Source organism: Condylura cristata, unplaced genomic scaffold, assembly GCF_000260355.1.
Source record: "Condylura cristata isolate star-nosed mole 26May11 unplaced genomic scaffold, ConCri1.0 scaffold00018, whole genome shotgun sequence".
NCBI lineage: Eukaryota > Metazoa > Chordata > Mammalia > Eulipotyphla > Talpidae > Condylura > Condylura cristata.
Genome location: NW_004567119.1, coordinates 38,929,414 through 38,940,723, shown reverse-complemented (window position 1 = coordinate 38,940,723; position 11,310 = coordinate 38,929,414). Strand labels below are relative to the sequence as shown.

Sequence of the window (11,310 nt, the reverse complement as noted above, 5' to 3'; positions counted from 1 at the left end):
CTGTTACGGCAATCCTATAAGCTAGTGTAACACACCCACTTCACAGAGTTAAGTGCCTAAGTATATCTCTAACAAACATGTACAGGATCTGTGTGCCAAAAATCACAAAATAGTAATGAAAGAACTAAAAGAGGACCTAAAGAAATGGAGACTACCATGTCCATGGATTAGAAAACTGAATCCACTAAAAATGCCTATTCTCCTCCACATGTACCTATAGATTTAACACAATCCCAATCAAAATCCTTGCAGGACATTTTTTTGTAAGTACAGACAAGCTTATACAAAGCTATATGGGAAAGCAAAGTAACACTAGCTGAAACATATGAAAAGGAATGGAGGACTCACTTTATCTGAGTTTAAAGCTTACCTGAGAGGAAACATTTGCAATGGCCAAGAAGAAGTCTTGTATTTAAAAGATATAAACTCTCAACACCTAACAGGAAGAAAGCAAACGATCCGATTAAAAGTGGTCAAAATACTTGGACACTTCACCAAAAAGGATGTATAAATAGCAAATAAGCGCATGCTCAAAGCAAAGTAAAATCACAGTGAGATACTACTGTCTGTGTACTAGAATGGCTAAAATTAAAAAAAAAACAACTGTCATGCATTGCTTTGGGGCATACAAAATGATACAGCCACTTGGGAAAGAAGTTAGGTAGTTTCTTATAAAGTTATATATACATTTACCATAATGTCCAGAAATGAAATGTTATGTTGATTAAAAAAAAATCTGTGTAGGAATGTTTACAACAGTTCCACTTGAGAACAATTTAAATGTCCTTCATCTGGTAAATGGATAAACAAACTTTGGCACATTTATTCAATGGAATACTACTCAGTGAAAAGTAATGAGCCGTTAATGCGTACAATAATTTGGATTATCTGCAAAGGTATTATGCTGAGAGCAGCTCATCTCAAAAGATTATATATTTTGGAGACCTGCTTTGTATGACATTCTTGAAAAGACAAAAGTATAGTGACTGGTTATTGCAGCAGTTACAGGTAGAGGAAGAATGGAAATATAAAGGGACATACAAAGGAGTTTGGGGGTGTTAATCAAACTACTGTATATTCTGATTGTGGTAGTTATACACAGCATTATATGTGCTATAATGCATAGTATCATACATTAAAATTTATTTTAATATAGACAAGGTAAACTTTTTAAAATGCAACAACTGGAACTTTGAATACTGACAGAATGGAGGATAAAATTAAATAAATCTTGTTATTTTCTGGTAAAGTAGTGGTATCATGACTATTTTTAAGTTCTTATTTTTTTTGGAGAAGCACACTAAAATATTTAAAAACAAAAATACATGAGGCATGGGATTTCCTTTCAAATAATGCTGGAGGAAGGAGACAAATAAAATAAGCCTGGCCGTGAATTAACAATTACGGAAGATGGGTGTCAGGTACATGGAACTTCATTGTACTGGAGTTGTTTATAAAGTGGGTGTGGGATGTTAACCTTCAACATTAGGCTGCCTGGCATCCAGCTGGTTTTCCATTTATTAGTCATCCTTGTGCAAGTGACTTATTTGTCCTAAACTTGTTTCTCCATGCATAAAATCAAAATATTAATGATAACATCCATTTCACAGATTGTTGTCAGGATTAAATGGATGTTGTTAGAATACGTGAAAAGCAATTTACCTTGAACTTAGTACATTCGAAGGATTCGATACATGTTAATTCTTTATTGCCTTTGTTATTATCTCAGTCCAATTCCTCCATACTCTTAGAGAAGTAGGTCTCTTCCCACTATTCTCACTCAATATCCTGTCAAATCTCAAAAGGACCACTGTGTTTTACAGCCTGCAGAATTATGAACTCTATCTGAAATGCTACTCTTCCCACATACTACATTTCATGTTCTGTTCTTTCTTCTATTACTTGTCCAGGAAGGAATCATACACTTTAAAGACTGAATTGTGAAATCCATGAATGAAGGGTTACTGTAACTCACCATGAAGGACGCTCAACAACGGGATGCCACCGTTAGAACCGGAGATGGGAAAGACCTGGGAGATCAGCTGCCCATCAAAGCAGCAGTTCTCCCCAACCTCCCTAATGCCTCCGTTTTTAGGACTCAGGAGCTCACCCATGGTTACTGAGACCACATGGTTAAGGTTTCCAGGACAGTTGCAAACACTGAGTCATGGTTCCCAGTGACGCACTCACACTAGTTAAAGCGTGCTGTTTGGCAGGTCAGGAAATGCAGTGAGAGAGAGGCCTGAGTTGTAGTTATGCTCTCCTTTGTTTCCATGTGTCTCTGTCTTATCACACCTTCTATCCTCCAAAGGGAAGAATCTAGAACCTTGCAAACCATAACCAGGCAGTGGCAGAGATCAACAGTGTGGCTTCTTATTTAGGCCAGCAGCGGACACATCAGAAGCACTGGAACATAATCTCCTTAGTCTCTCAAAGCAGAAAAGAGCAAGCTCCTTCTCCTTTCTTCCCAAACTCTCCCTACAGATGGGCACCACCGCACAGTGACCCACCTTGCCTCACCTCAAGAAGGTGTACTGGCTGCTTCAAAATCTCAGGGCTGGGGATATTTTCAGCCAGCCCAGGAGAAAAGGAAAACAAACCTCTTGGATTGTTTCCCATAAGTTACCAACTGCAACTGAAACCTGGCCCCCCTGTCCTCACACTTTCAGGTATCGTATCCACTGTGCAGGTCTCACCCAGCACTGTGCACCAAAAGGTAAATGTCATTCTGATTGGAAGACCCTACATAAGAAGAAAACAATCTTGGCCAATGAGGGGCTCTCGGAGCTGATTTCTGACTGCCCCTGTCCTGTGCTTCTGCAGCCCTAAAATCCTGAGTGCCTTCTGGCTTGCTATAGTTGCTGACTTTTGTTGATAATTTTTTGCTCTGTGCCATGCAGTGCACTAAGCAGGTGACTGTCTCACTGAAGTCCCACAATGCTCCTATGAACTAGAGAGACCCCGGTATGCAGCCCACCTGCAGATGAGGAATCAGGAGAGTGGAGCGAGTAATCCAAAGTCACAGGGCCAGGGAGCCCTGGAGGTGAGTGAGGCTCTCAGGACAGCATGCCCCAAAGCCAGGTCTCTGACCCTGAGGACAGAAGAATCCAGATCTGAATTGGCGGGCTTTACGTGGACCCAAAGGAAGCTAATGGGATGCCCCTATGGCCTGACGTCCTGGGACAAGGACATACAGTTGTCTTGCTGCTGTCCATTCCTTAAGGAGATTCTACCGGGCTGCGCCGCTCGCTGGTTGCAAGTCAGCCTGTTGAAAAACGACAGACACAATGTCTGATTTCGGTCCCTTTTGCTCTAATCTGAACCTGTCTCTGTCCCAACGCTAGATAAATCTGTTCAGCCTTGGCCAGCTCAGTAATTCCCAGACAACCCCCCACCACCACCACCACCCCCCAACTTGGTATAATTCCACATTTGCAAAGGTTCCCATCCTATTCGGGGGTAAGCTGATCTAAGTGGCAGGGCCCAGAAGTCTAGTGAGGAGGGGCTGGAGCTGCCGACCTAAATGATCTTGGATCCGCACGGGGCAGCGGGGCTGGAGTCCCGGCGTCCAGGAGCGCACGGGCGGGGCGCAGAGCCACTTCGCCCGCCGGCCCCGCCTCTTGCCTGACCCCGCCTTCTGCCCACCCCGCGGCGCATTGTGGGATCCGACAGTGGGCCGGGAGGTGGAGGACGCACGGTCCGGTCATGGGGTTCCAGCCGGTGAGACCCTCGTTCCGTATCTTGTACCAGGGGACTCCGCCTCATCTAGTTCTGGGCGCCGGGCTCGGGCCTAGGGGCTCTCACCGCCGACCCCGCCCTGCGGGGCTCTGCATACGCCCCGGATGCCGGGGTCCCGGCGCCGCCGTCCGGGCTCGGGACCCTGCCCAGGTTACCCCTCTGGCGTCGGCACGCCCCAGGGCTAGATCGGGATCGCTACCCCTGGGGCGTGACGGGCGCCGCCTAAGCCCCTGGCTCTTCTCCAGGGCGGTGGTCACGCTGCCTCCTGTACCCGCAGGGCCCAATTCTGCTGGCCTCCCTGGGGGTGGGGCTGCTGACTCTGCTGGGCCTGGCTGTGGGAGCCTACTTGGTTCAGAGGTCCCGCCGGTCGCCCATCACTCTCCTGGACCCGAATGAGAAATACCTGCTGCGACTGCTGGACAAGACGGTAAACTGTGGAGAAAGAGGGTGGGCAGAGAAGGGTGCCAGCGTTCCTCTCTGAGTATGAAGCGCACCGCGCCCACTGTGGTGAGCCCCTATGGACTTGGCTGCCTCAGACCTGCCTGTGAAACACTTGCGTCTTCCCATCCTCCAGACCGTGAGCCACAACACCAAGAGATTCCGTTTTGCCCTGCCCACCGCCCACCACATTCTGGGGCTGCCTGTGGGTAAGGAAAATGTGGTACCCTAAGAGGGTGAGTCCCCTTCTGGGGTCTCGTGCAATTCGTTGCTTCGGTCCATACCTCCGCCCCCAGACATCTTTCCACTCACCAACCTCTCCTTCCTGCAGAATCTGCTCCTATCTCCCCAAACATTAGTCTCCCTCACTACTAGCCTCTCGCCTGCTAGCTGTAAGGTCTAGCTCACCTGCTGCCTGTAAGGTCCTGGCAATAATTGATGTGTTTCTCCATTGTGGGTTTTTGGGGAATCCCAGTGGGGGCTGAAAGGGATGAACCCCCCTCCCTCTGAGTACCCTGGGCCACAGTGAGAAACAAGATGCCCTTGTTCTCGCAAAACTCCCTGAGTATTTTGAAGGCAGCAGGTGTGTGGCACACCCACCAGCAGCCTCTGATGTAGCTCTCCACGTGGTCTCCAGGCCAACATGTCTACCTCTCTGCCCGAATTGATGGCAGCCTGGTCATCAGGCCGTACACTCCTGTCACCAGTGATGAAGACCAAGGCTACGTGGATCTTGTCATCAAGGTAAGGAGGCAGAATAGAACCCCAGGAGCTCCTAGCCCTATTCTTTCAGGGATTTGTAGAAGCTTCCAGAATTTGTTGACAGCAGATGCACATATCTTCTATGGGTGAACAAGAAGTGGGTGAACAAGAGGTGTGTGAACTGGGAAGAGACAGCACACAAGTAACCCCTGCATCCATCTTCTAGGGGGTTCGGGCAACAATGGGCTCAGACACCAGCAACATTCTGAATATTTCCCTTTCTCTCTTATCAGGTCTACCTGAAGGGTGTGCACCCCAAATTTCCTGAGGGAGGAAAGATGTCTCAGTACCTGGATAGCCTGAGGATTGGGGATGTGGTAGAGTTCCGAGGGCCAAGTGGCTTGCTCACTTACACCGGGAAAGGTAATTGCCTCTTCTGCCCACACCTGCCTCTCACCTGTCCGGTGTTGGTGACCCCTTTGCCCACACAGCATGGCCATATGCACACGTGTAAGGGCCAGAGCTTCCTTTCCTTTCAACACAGCACTGGTATTACTGAAAAGCAGGTTTCTCAGCCCCATCTACCACAAGGATCAGTTCTCCATCCACTGGAATTCTCCAGTCGTGACAGCAAACATGCCTCTCTGTCCCTCCCTCAAAGAGTTACCCTTCAAATTGAACTACAGAGAAAACAGAGATGGCTTCCAGCCCTTCCCATGGGCATAGCTGGCTGCATTAGCAGGTCTCTGGAGCTCCTCTGTGCCACTTGCAAAATGGACTCCCACCTGGCCCCATGCCCACCCTCACCAGGGCTCAGCCCTCCACCAGAGGCAACTGATGACTCACTGTGTGGCCCTCGCAGAAGGGTGGTGAATAATACAGGACAGACTGCCCTGGCCCCATTGTCCCTCAGAGTGTGCTCTTGTCAGGGTTGGCTCAACTCAAATCTCCACCGAAGCTGCAGGGTCAGATTTCATAGCAGCAGCTGAGCTGGCCTGGGACAGAGTCTTAATTCTGCATCTGTTTTCTTAGTTTGCTGTTTTAACTTTCTTCTTCCACCCTCTCTTTACTTGCCCTTTAGGGAACTTTAGCATTCAGCCCAACAAAAAGTCTCCTCCAGAACTGCGGGTGGCAAAGAAACTGGGAATGATTGCCGGCGGGACAGGTATATGTCACTCGAGGGGCCATTCTTTCCCACTGTTCATGAAAACTGCCAAGTGGCCCTAAGAAAACTTGGCAGCCATAGCCAAGCTGTGAATCGGGGTTTTAGCAAAGCCTAGAGCACCCAGAATCTGAAAAACAACACTATGATCAGGAAGAAACCAGAGAAAAATTTTTAACTGACAAAGCAAGAGAAATAAATTAGGTGGGCTCTCCCATGATCTCAAATGAAATGGATCTAATAATTTTAGGGAAAGAAAGAATAGAAATAGGCGAATCAAGAAGAAAGGAAATCAACAGACTCTTCTATACACTTAACACTATGTGAATGACTTCATACCTGGATCTAGCCTTCCCCTTGACAGGTGAGAAGATGGAGGTTCAGAGAGAGTAAGCAGGTCCCATAGGGTTAGAGTAATGGCCAGAGACCAGGTCAGTCCCCAGCTCTGCCTGACTCCGAGCACACGCCCTCGCCCTGCAAGCTCCTTGTCACTGAGCCCTGACACCGAATCAGCCGTGACCGTGGATCCTGGCCCACGAGGGCCTTTCCGCGGAACAAGGATTTCAACAATATGAATTCACGTGAATGTTGAGCGTCTCCGCAACTCGCCTACCAGACAGGAGTTTTAGTGAGTTGGAGGGAAGGGCATATCTGTCCAGAATTGTAGGTAGTGAGAACATACGGGGTCAGATTAGAGAATTATGATGTTAAAGGAGATGATGAAAGGATTGGTCAGTTAAGGAGCTGGGGCGGGAGAGGAGGAGGCCACACATCTCCCTGTGGGGTATCTTTGTACAGGAATCACCCCAATGCTACAGTTGATCCGGGCCATCCTGAAAGACCCTGAGGACCCCACCCAGTGCTTTCTGCTTTTTGCCAACCAGGTTGGTGGTGTGTTTTCCTCTGTCATGGCACTTCAGAGTGGCTGTGTAGGTAGGGCAGATGCGTGGCACCGTTGGGCAGAACTGACCCAGGGCTTGTTCTGGCCTCTGTCCAAGAGCCCCTGTGCAAAGGACCTTCCCGCTGCCAAAATGCAGAGGAAGGACAGTGCAGATATCTCCGTTTCTTCCCTGGCCCCAAGGAAAGAACAGAAAACATTTAAGGAGGAAAGTCTTGAGTGTAGAAATTTGACTGTCTTTAGTTAAATATTCTGCCTTCATTCCTTCATACCTTTCCCTCATCCTAACACTCTGAAAGTCGTGCTTACTCCCTAGAGCTTCACCATTCTTGTTCTCTCCTGTTGGACAGTTGTTAGAACAGAGAAATTATTTTTAGTGGCGCCCCAAAACACTCCTAAAGACTTTGCTGCCCCTTTTCATTTTCATTTCAGACTGAAAATGACATCATTTTACGGGACGATCTGGAGGAACTACAGGCCCAGTATCCCAATCGTATGAAGCTCTGGTTTACTCTGGATCAGCCACCAAAAGGTACCCTCTCCATTTCCAGGCGTCCCTAAACCAGGGCCTTCCCCCTCTATTAGTTCTGGCTGCAGTTTTGGCACTGCCAAACTCCCAAGTGAGTAAACAAGGGGGTCCCCTGGGCTGGTGCCAATTTTTCGGGTGGGGGGCAGGGATGGCTGTGCTACTGGGGAAGACTGAGTATCCAGCTGTTGCTACAGCAGCATGACATCTGAGGTGCCTTGGGGTCCTCCCTCCACCCCCATAAGGGCTCTACAACTCCCATCAGCTTGGGTCTTGGCGTCAGTTCTCTCCTTTCTACTTCAGACTGGACCTACAGCAAGGGCTTTGTGACCGCCGACATGATTCGAGAGCATCTGCCCGCCCCAGGGGATGACGTGCTGCTGCTGCTCTGTGGGCCGCCCCCCATGGTGCAGCTGGCCTGCCACCCCAACTTGGACAAACTGGGCTACTCGCAGAAGATGCGATTCACCTACTGAGCGTCCCCTCTTCCTGGTCCCGTTTCCCGCAGTGGTCCCCAGCCAGTACTCAAATGCTATGAGCCTTTCCTGGGAATACCAGCCTTTGTGTGTTACTCTGAAGCTGAAATCTGGATGGCACTTGCAGGGACAACAACCTTTGGCCATGGCAAAGGGCCGAGTCTGAGTCATTCTCTAGAAGGGTCCCTTTGATAAAAGTCCTGGTCAGGCCTATGGAATAATCTCTTCCATGAGTCAGAAAGAAGGAAGCATGGGAAGGAAAAGGAAAGGGAAAGAGAAAGGAAAGAAACCTTCATTCCAAGACCACTAGCCCCTCGAGAGTATCACGCTGTTTGTGTCTGTGATGCAGGGAAAAATCTGTGTGATGGGTTCTACTGAATAGTCATGCTTAACACACAGCCGATTTTGAATGCTTGAGTACAAGTTGAGCAGAAAGAGGTAGTCTTATGGAGATTGCAGCAAAAGAAGAAATGGTTTCTTCAGACCTCCAACCCCCAGAGAAAGGAATCTGAAATATGTGTCTGTGTGTCTGTCTCTCCGCCCCTACCCAGGCTGGAGGCCAGTGCCTACCCACAGTCTAAGAAGGCTGCTGTGGCAGGAACCTCTGTTTACACAAATAAACAGGGCTGAGGCCCCCGTGTCGTGTCGTACCTCGGGTTGTTGTGTCTGGGGTCCTTGTTTCCAAGATTTCTCATGCCCAGCTATCCTGGGAGGGAGGGTTTCCCAGTGCAAAATTTCACCCAGGTCTTCCAAAGAGCTTTTCAGCCATCATTTACGGTGTGCTGAAATGTGATCTGCCCAACTCAGCGATCATCTTAGCAGCTGTCTCAGCAGAGACAGAAGCTCAGCTTCTCCCTAGAAGCTCTTGGGGTGGGGTAAGAAGAACACATTAGAGGGGTGCTTTTGAGTCCAGGTACCTCTCCCAGTGTTCCCTGGTCTCAGCCATTCTTGTGTCTCTTGTCCTTTCACCATATTTATCCATCAGGGTACCTTGCCAACAAAGCAAAGTTTTATCTGCTTGGAAGAGAAGCCTTCTCCTTTAAAAAGTAACCTGACATCAGCAGCCCCAGCCAGACGTGCTGGTGCCTGAACAGAGCTACCCCCACCCCCACCCCCAGCTCATCTGTCCTGACTGTCCTTCTCCTCTCTGTGCACACATCACCCAGTCCACTTCCATTTCCCAGGCTAGGGCTAAGGAAGCTTCTCCAGATCTTCTTGTTAGTCTCATTGGGTCAGGACAATGCAACAGCCTCAGGAGGGAAGCTGACATTTTTCCTGCATGGGATTATGTATTGTTTTCCAAGGTGCTCCTCAAAGTTCTCCAACTCAGAATTCACCTCTCCACTGGGCTGTCTTCCACCAAACATTACTTAGTTATCAAGTATGCCTACAGGACTGTGCTCTATGAGGCACAGTCTGGGACACTTCACCTCCAGAAAGAAAGACCATCCTTGTTTGGGTTTGTCAGATTCCAATAGTGGAGCATCCCAGCAAAGAGAATTTCCCACATGGAAGATATGTCCCTTGCATAGGTTTCTGCCCTGTCCAGGCAACATGTGAACACTCCGTAATACCAGTCATGTGCGCTGCACTAGACCCTGAGGATAAAAGCATGACTTAACACCTCTTTTAGAGCCCCAAAAACTCATCATCTAGAGTTAGATTAGACATGTGACAAATCATTATAACACCGTGTAATTTAACCTATAATAGTAAATAAGGTTCAGATGGGAAGCTGAGAAATACTCAGAGGAAGACAAGCAGAAAGAGAATTTGTATTTTTAAGTTAACAGTCACGTACCAGGTTCTGGTACTCAATCCTTAGGACAAATGAAGATTTGCCAGAGATCATACACGTTGGCAGACCCTGGATGAACTTAGGGTTATCTTAGTTCAAAGCCAAACCTAGAACTAGCTTCTTGGATCTTTCAGCAGAGAATAAGGGAGGGAAATCCAACAGAAGGACCAGCATATGCAAAAACCTGGTGGGACAAGACCTTGTATTTGGAAAACTAGGAGAATTCACTGAGGACCAAGAGACCAGAGGAACATGCAGGAAGATGAAGTCTGAGAATAAGAGCAAGCTGGTGAAAGGCCTTGTAACCCCTTGCTGAAGAAACTAGATAATACTGTGGATGATGGAAATTTCTGATTTTGATAGAGCAGACAACATGACAAGAGCACTCACTCTTTGCTAGGTATCTCACTAGGTGCCTGTTTTATCACTTAATGCTGACACTTAGTTAGCATTACCCCCATTTTTCAGATGCGGTCATTGTTATTTTCAGGTGTTTAGTAATGTGCCATCGGCTTGCCATACATGGAAACCTGGGTTAACATGAGTCTAGACCCCAAGGTTTAAACCAGAACCAAGAGAATTAACCCCATGGCCAGAGGCGGTGGTTATGTCATAATAAATAACCCCTCTGCATCTACAATAGCACTAGGTCTGTGCTGTCCTGGAGAAGACTGAGAAAACTGTCGGTCCCTTGAATACTTGTCTGTGTGCTATGGTTCAGAGAAGGGCCACACCACCCCAAGAGTCGCCTAGTCTCTTAAGTGCCACCACTCTGGCACAATGTGGCATCAAGAGCTGGAACAGGGGCCATCCCTGTTAGCCTAGGAGTTAAGTCTCTGTGTTACCGCCTCTGTGGCCTGAGTTCCATCCTGGCCAGAGAGCTGACCCCCATTTGGGGCAACAATCCTCTCCTGTGTAGCTGCTTCTACCCTCAGCAGTGTATTTCGGTAGATCTGCCTGCACTGCTCGCTCAATGTCTCTGGTGAATCCTTTCACCCCTGGCATCTCTGGCCTACATCCCAGTTCTTCTACACAAAACTAAATTACATTAAAAAAAAAAAAAAAAGCTGGAACAAGGAGTTTTCAAGCAAAACATAATATCTAATTTGGGCAAGAATAACAGGAGTCAAAACAAAATCTAGCTCAGTGTCTGGCACATGATAGGTCCTCAATAATTATCTGTGAATGTGAGGAAAAGGCCAAGCGGTTATAGGTGGGGTAAGTGTTTCTGGGATAAAACGACAGATGTTGGTATCGCTGCGGTATAGATGCCGTCTAGCGGATGAGGTGCGTGGTAGGGAATAGGGCATTTCTCAGCAGGGTACAGCCTAACCCGCAGAAATTCCTTCTCCATCACGCGGCGCCAGTCTGCGATGTAAGGGTGTGGCCCTTCCCAAGATCTCGCCAAGTGGCGTTTACCAGCCGAGCTGAGACGGGAGGCGGGGCCTGCGTGAGGACCTGGGCTCGCGGGTGGCCCCAGCCAGGGGGCGGGGCCAGGCGGAGGGGCGGGCCCGCGAGGGGGGCGTGGCCCAGGAGGGCAGCCGCGATTGGGACGCGGGAGGAATGCCGGGG

At 48.6% G+C, this 11,310-nt stretch overlaps 1 protein-coding gene across 1 annotated transcript; it reads left to right on the top strand.

Annotated features, from left to right (window-relative positions):
* Positions 1-3,650: 3,650 nt before the first annotated feature.
* LOC101632200 (NADH-cytochrome b5 reductase 1) lies at positions 3,651-8,590 on the top strand. The gene is made up of 9 exons (XM_004685519.2): positions 3,651-3,720; positions 4,016-4,165; positions 4,313-4,385; positions 4,814-4,920; positions 5,172-5,301; positions 5,960-6,043; positions 6,839-6,924; positions 7,371-7,470; positions 7,768-8,590. Exons 1-9 carry the CDS (start codon positions 3,706-3,708, stop codon positions 7,938-7,940), a joined length of 918 nt encoding a protein of 305 aa, XP_004685576.1. The 5' UTR covers positions 3,651-3,705; the 3' UTR covers positions 7,941-8,590.
* The last annotated feature ends 2,720 nt before the right edge of the window (positions 8,591-11,310 follow it).

Excerpts from the sequence above, each read along its gene's own strand:
- LOC101632200 (XM_004685519.2), top strand. Across the intron at positions 4,386-4,813 it reads CATTCTGGGGCTGCCTGTGG|GCCAACATGTCTACCTCTCT; the intron begins GTAAGGAAAATG and ends CGTGGTCTCCAG. Across the intron at positions 7,471-7,767 it reads TCTGGATCAGCCACCAAAAG|ACTGGACCTACAGCAAGGGC; the intron begins GTACCCTCTCCA and ends TTTCTACTTCAG.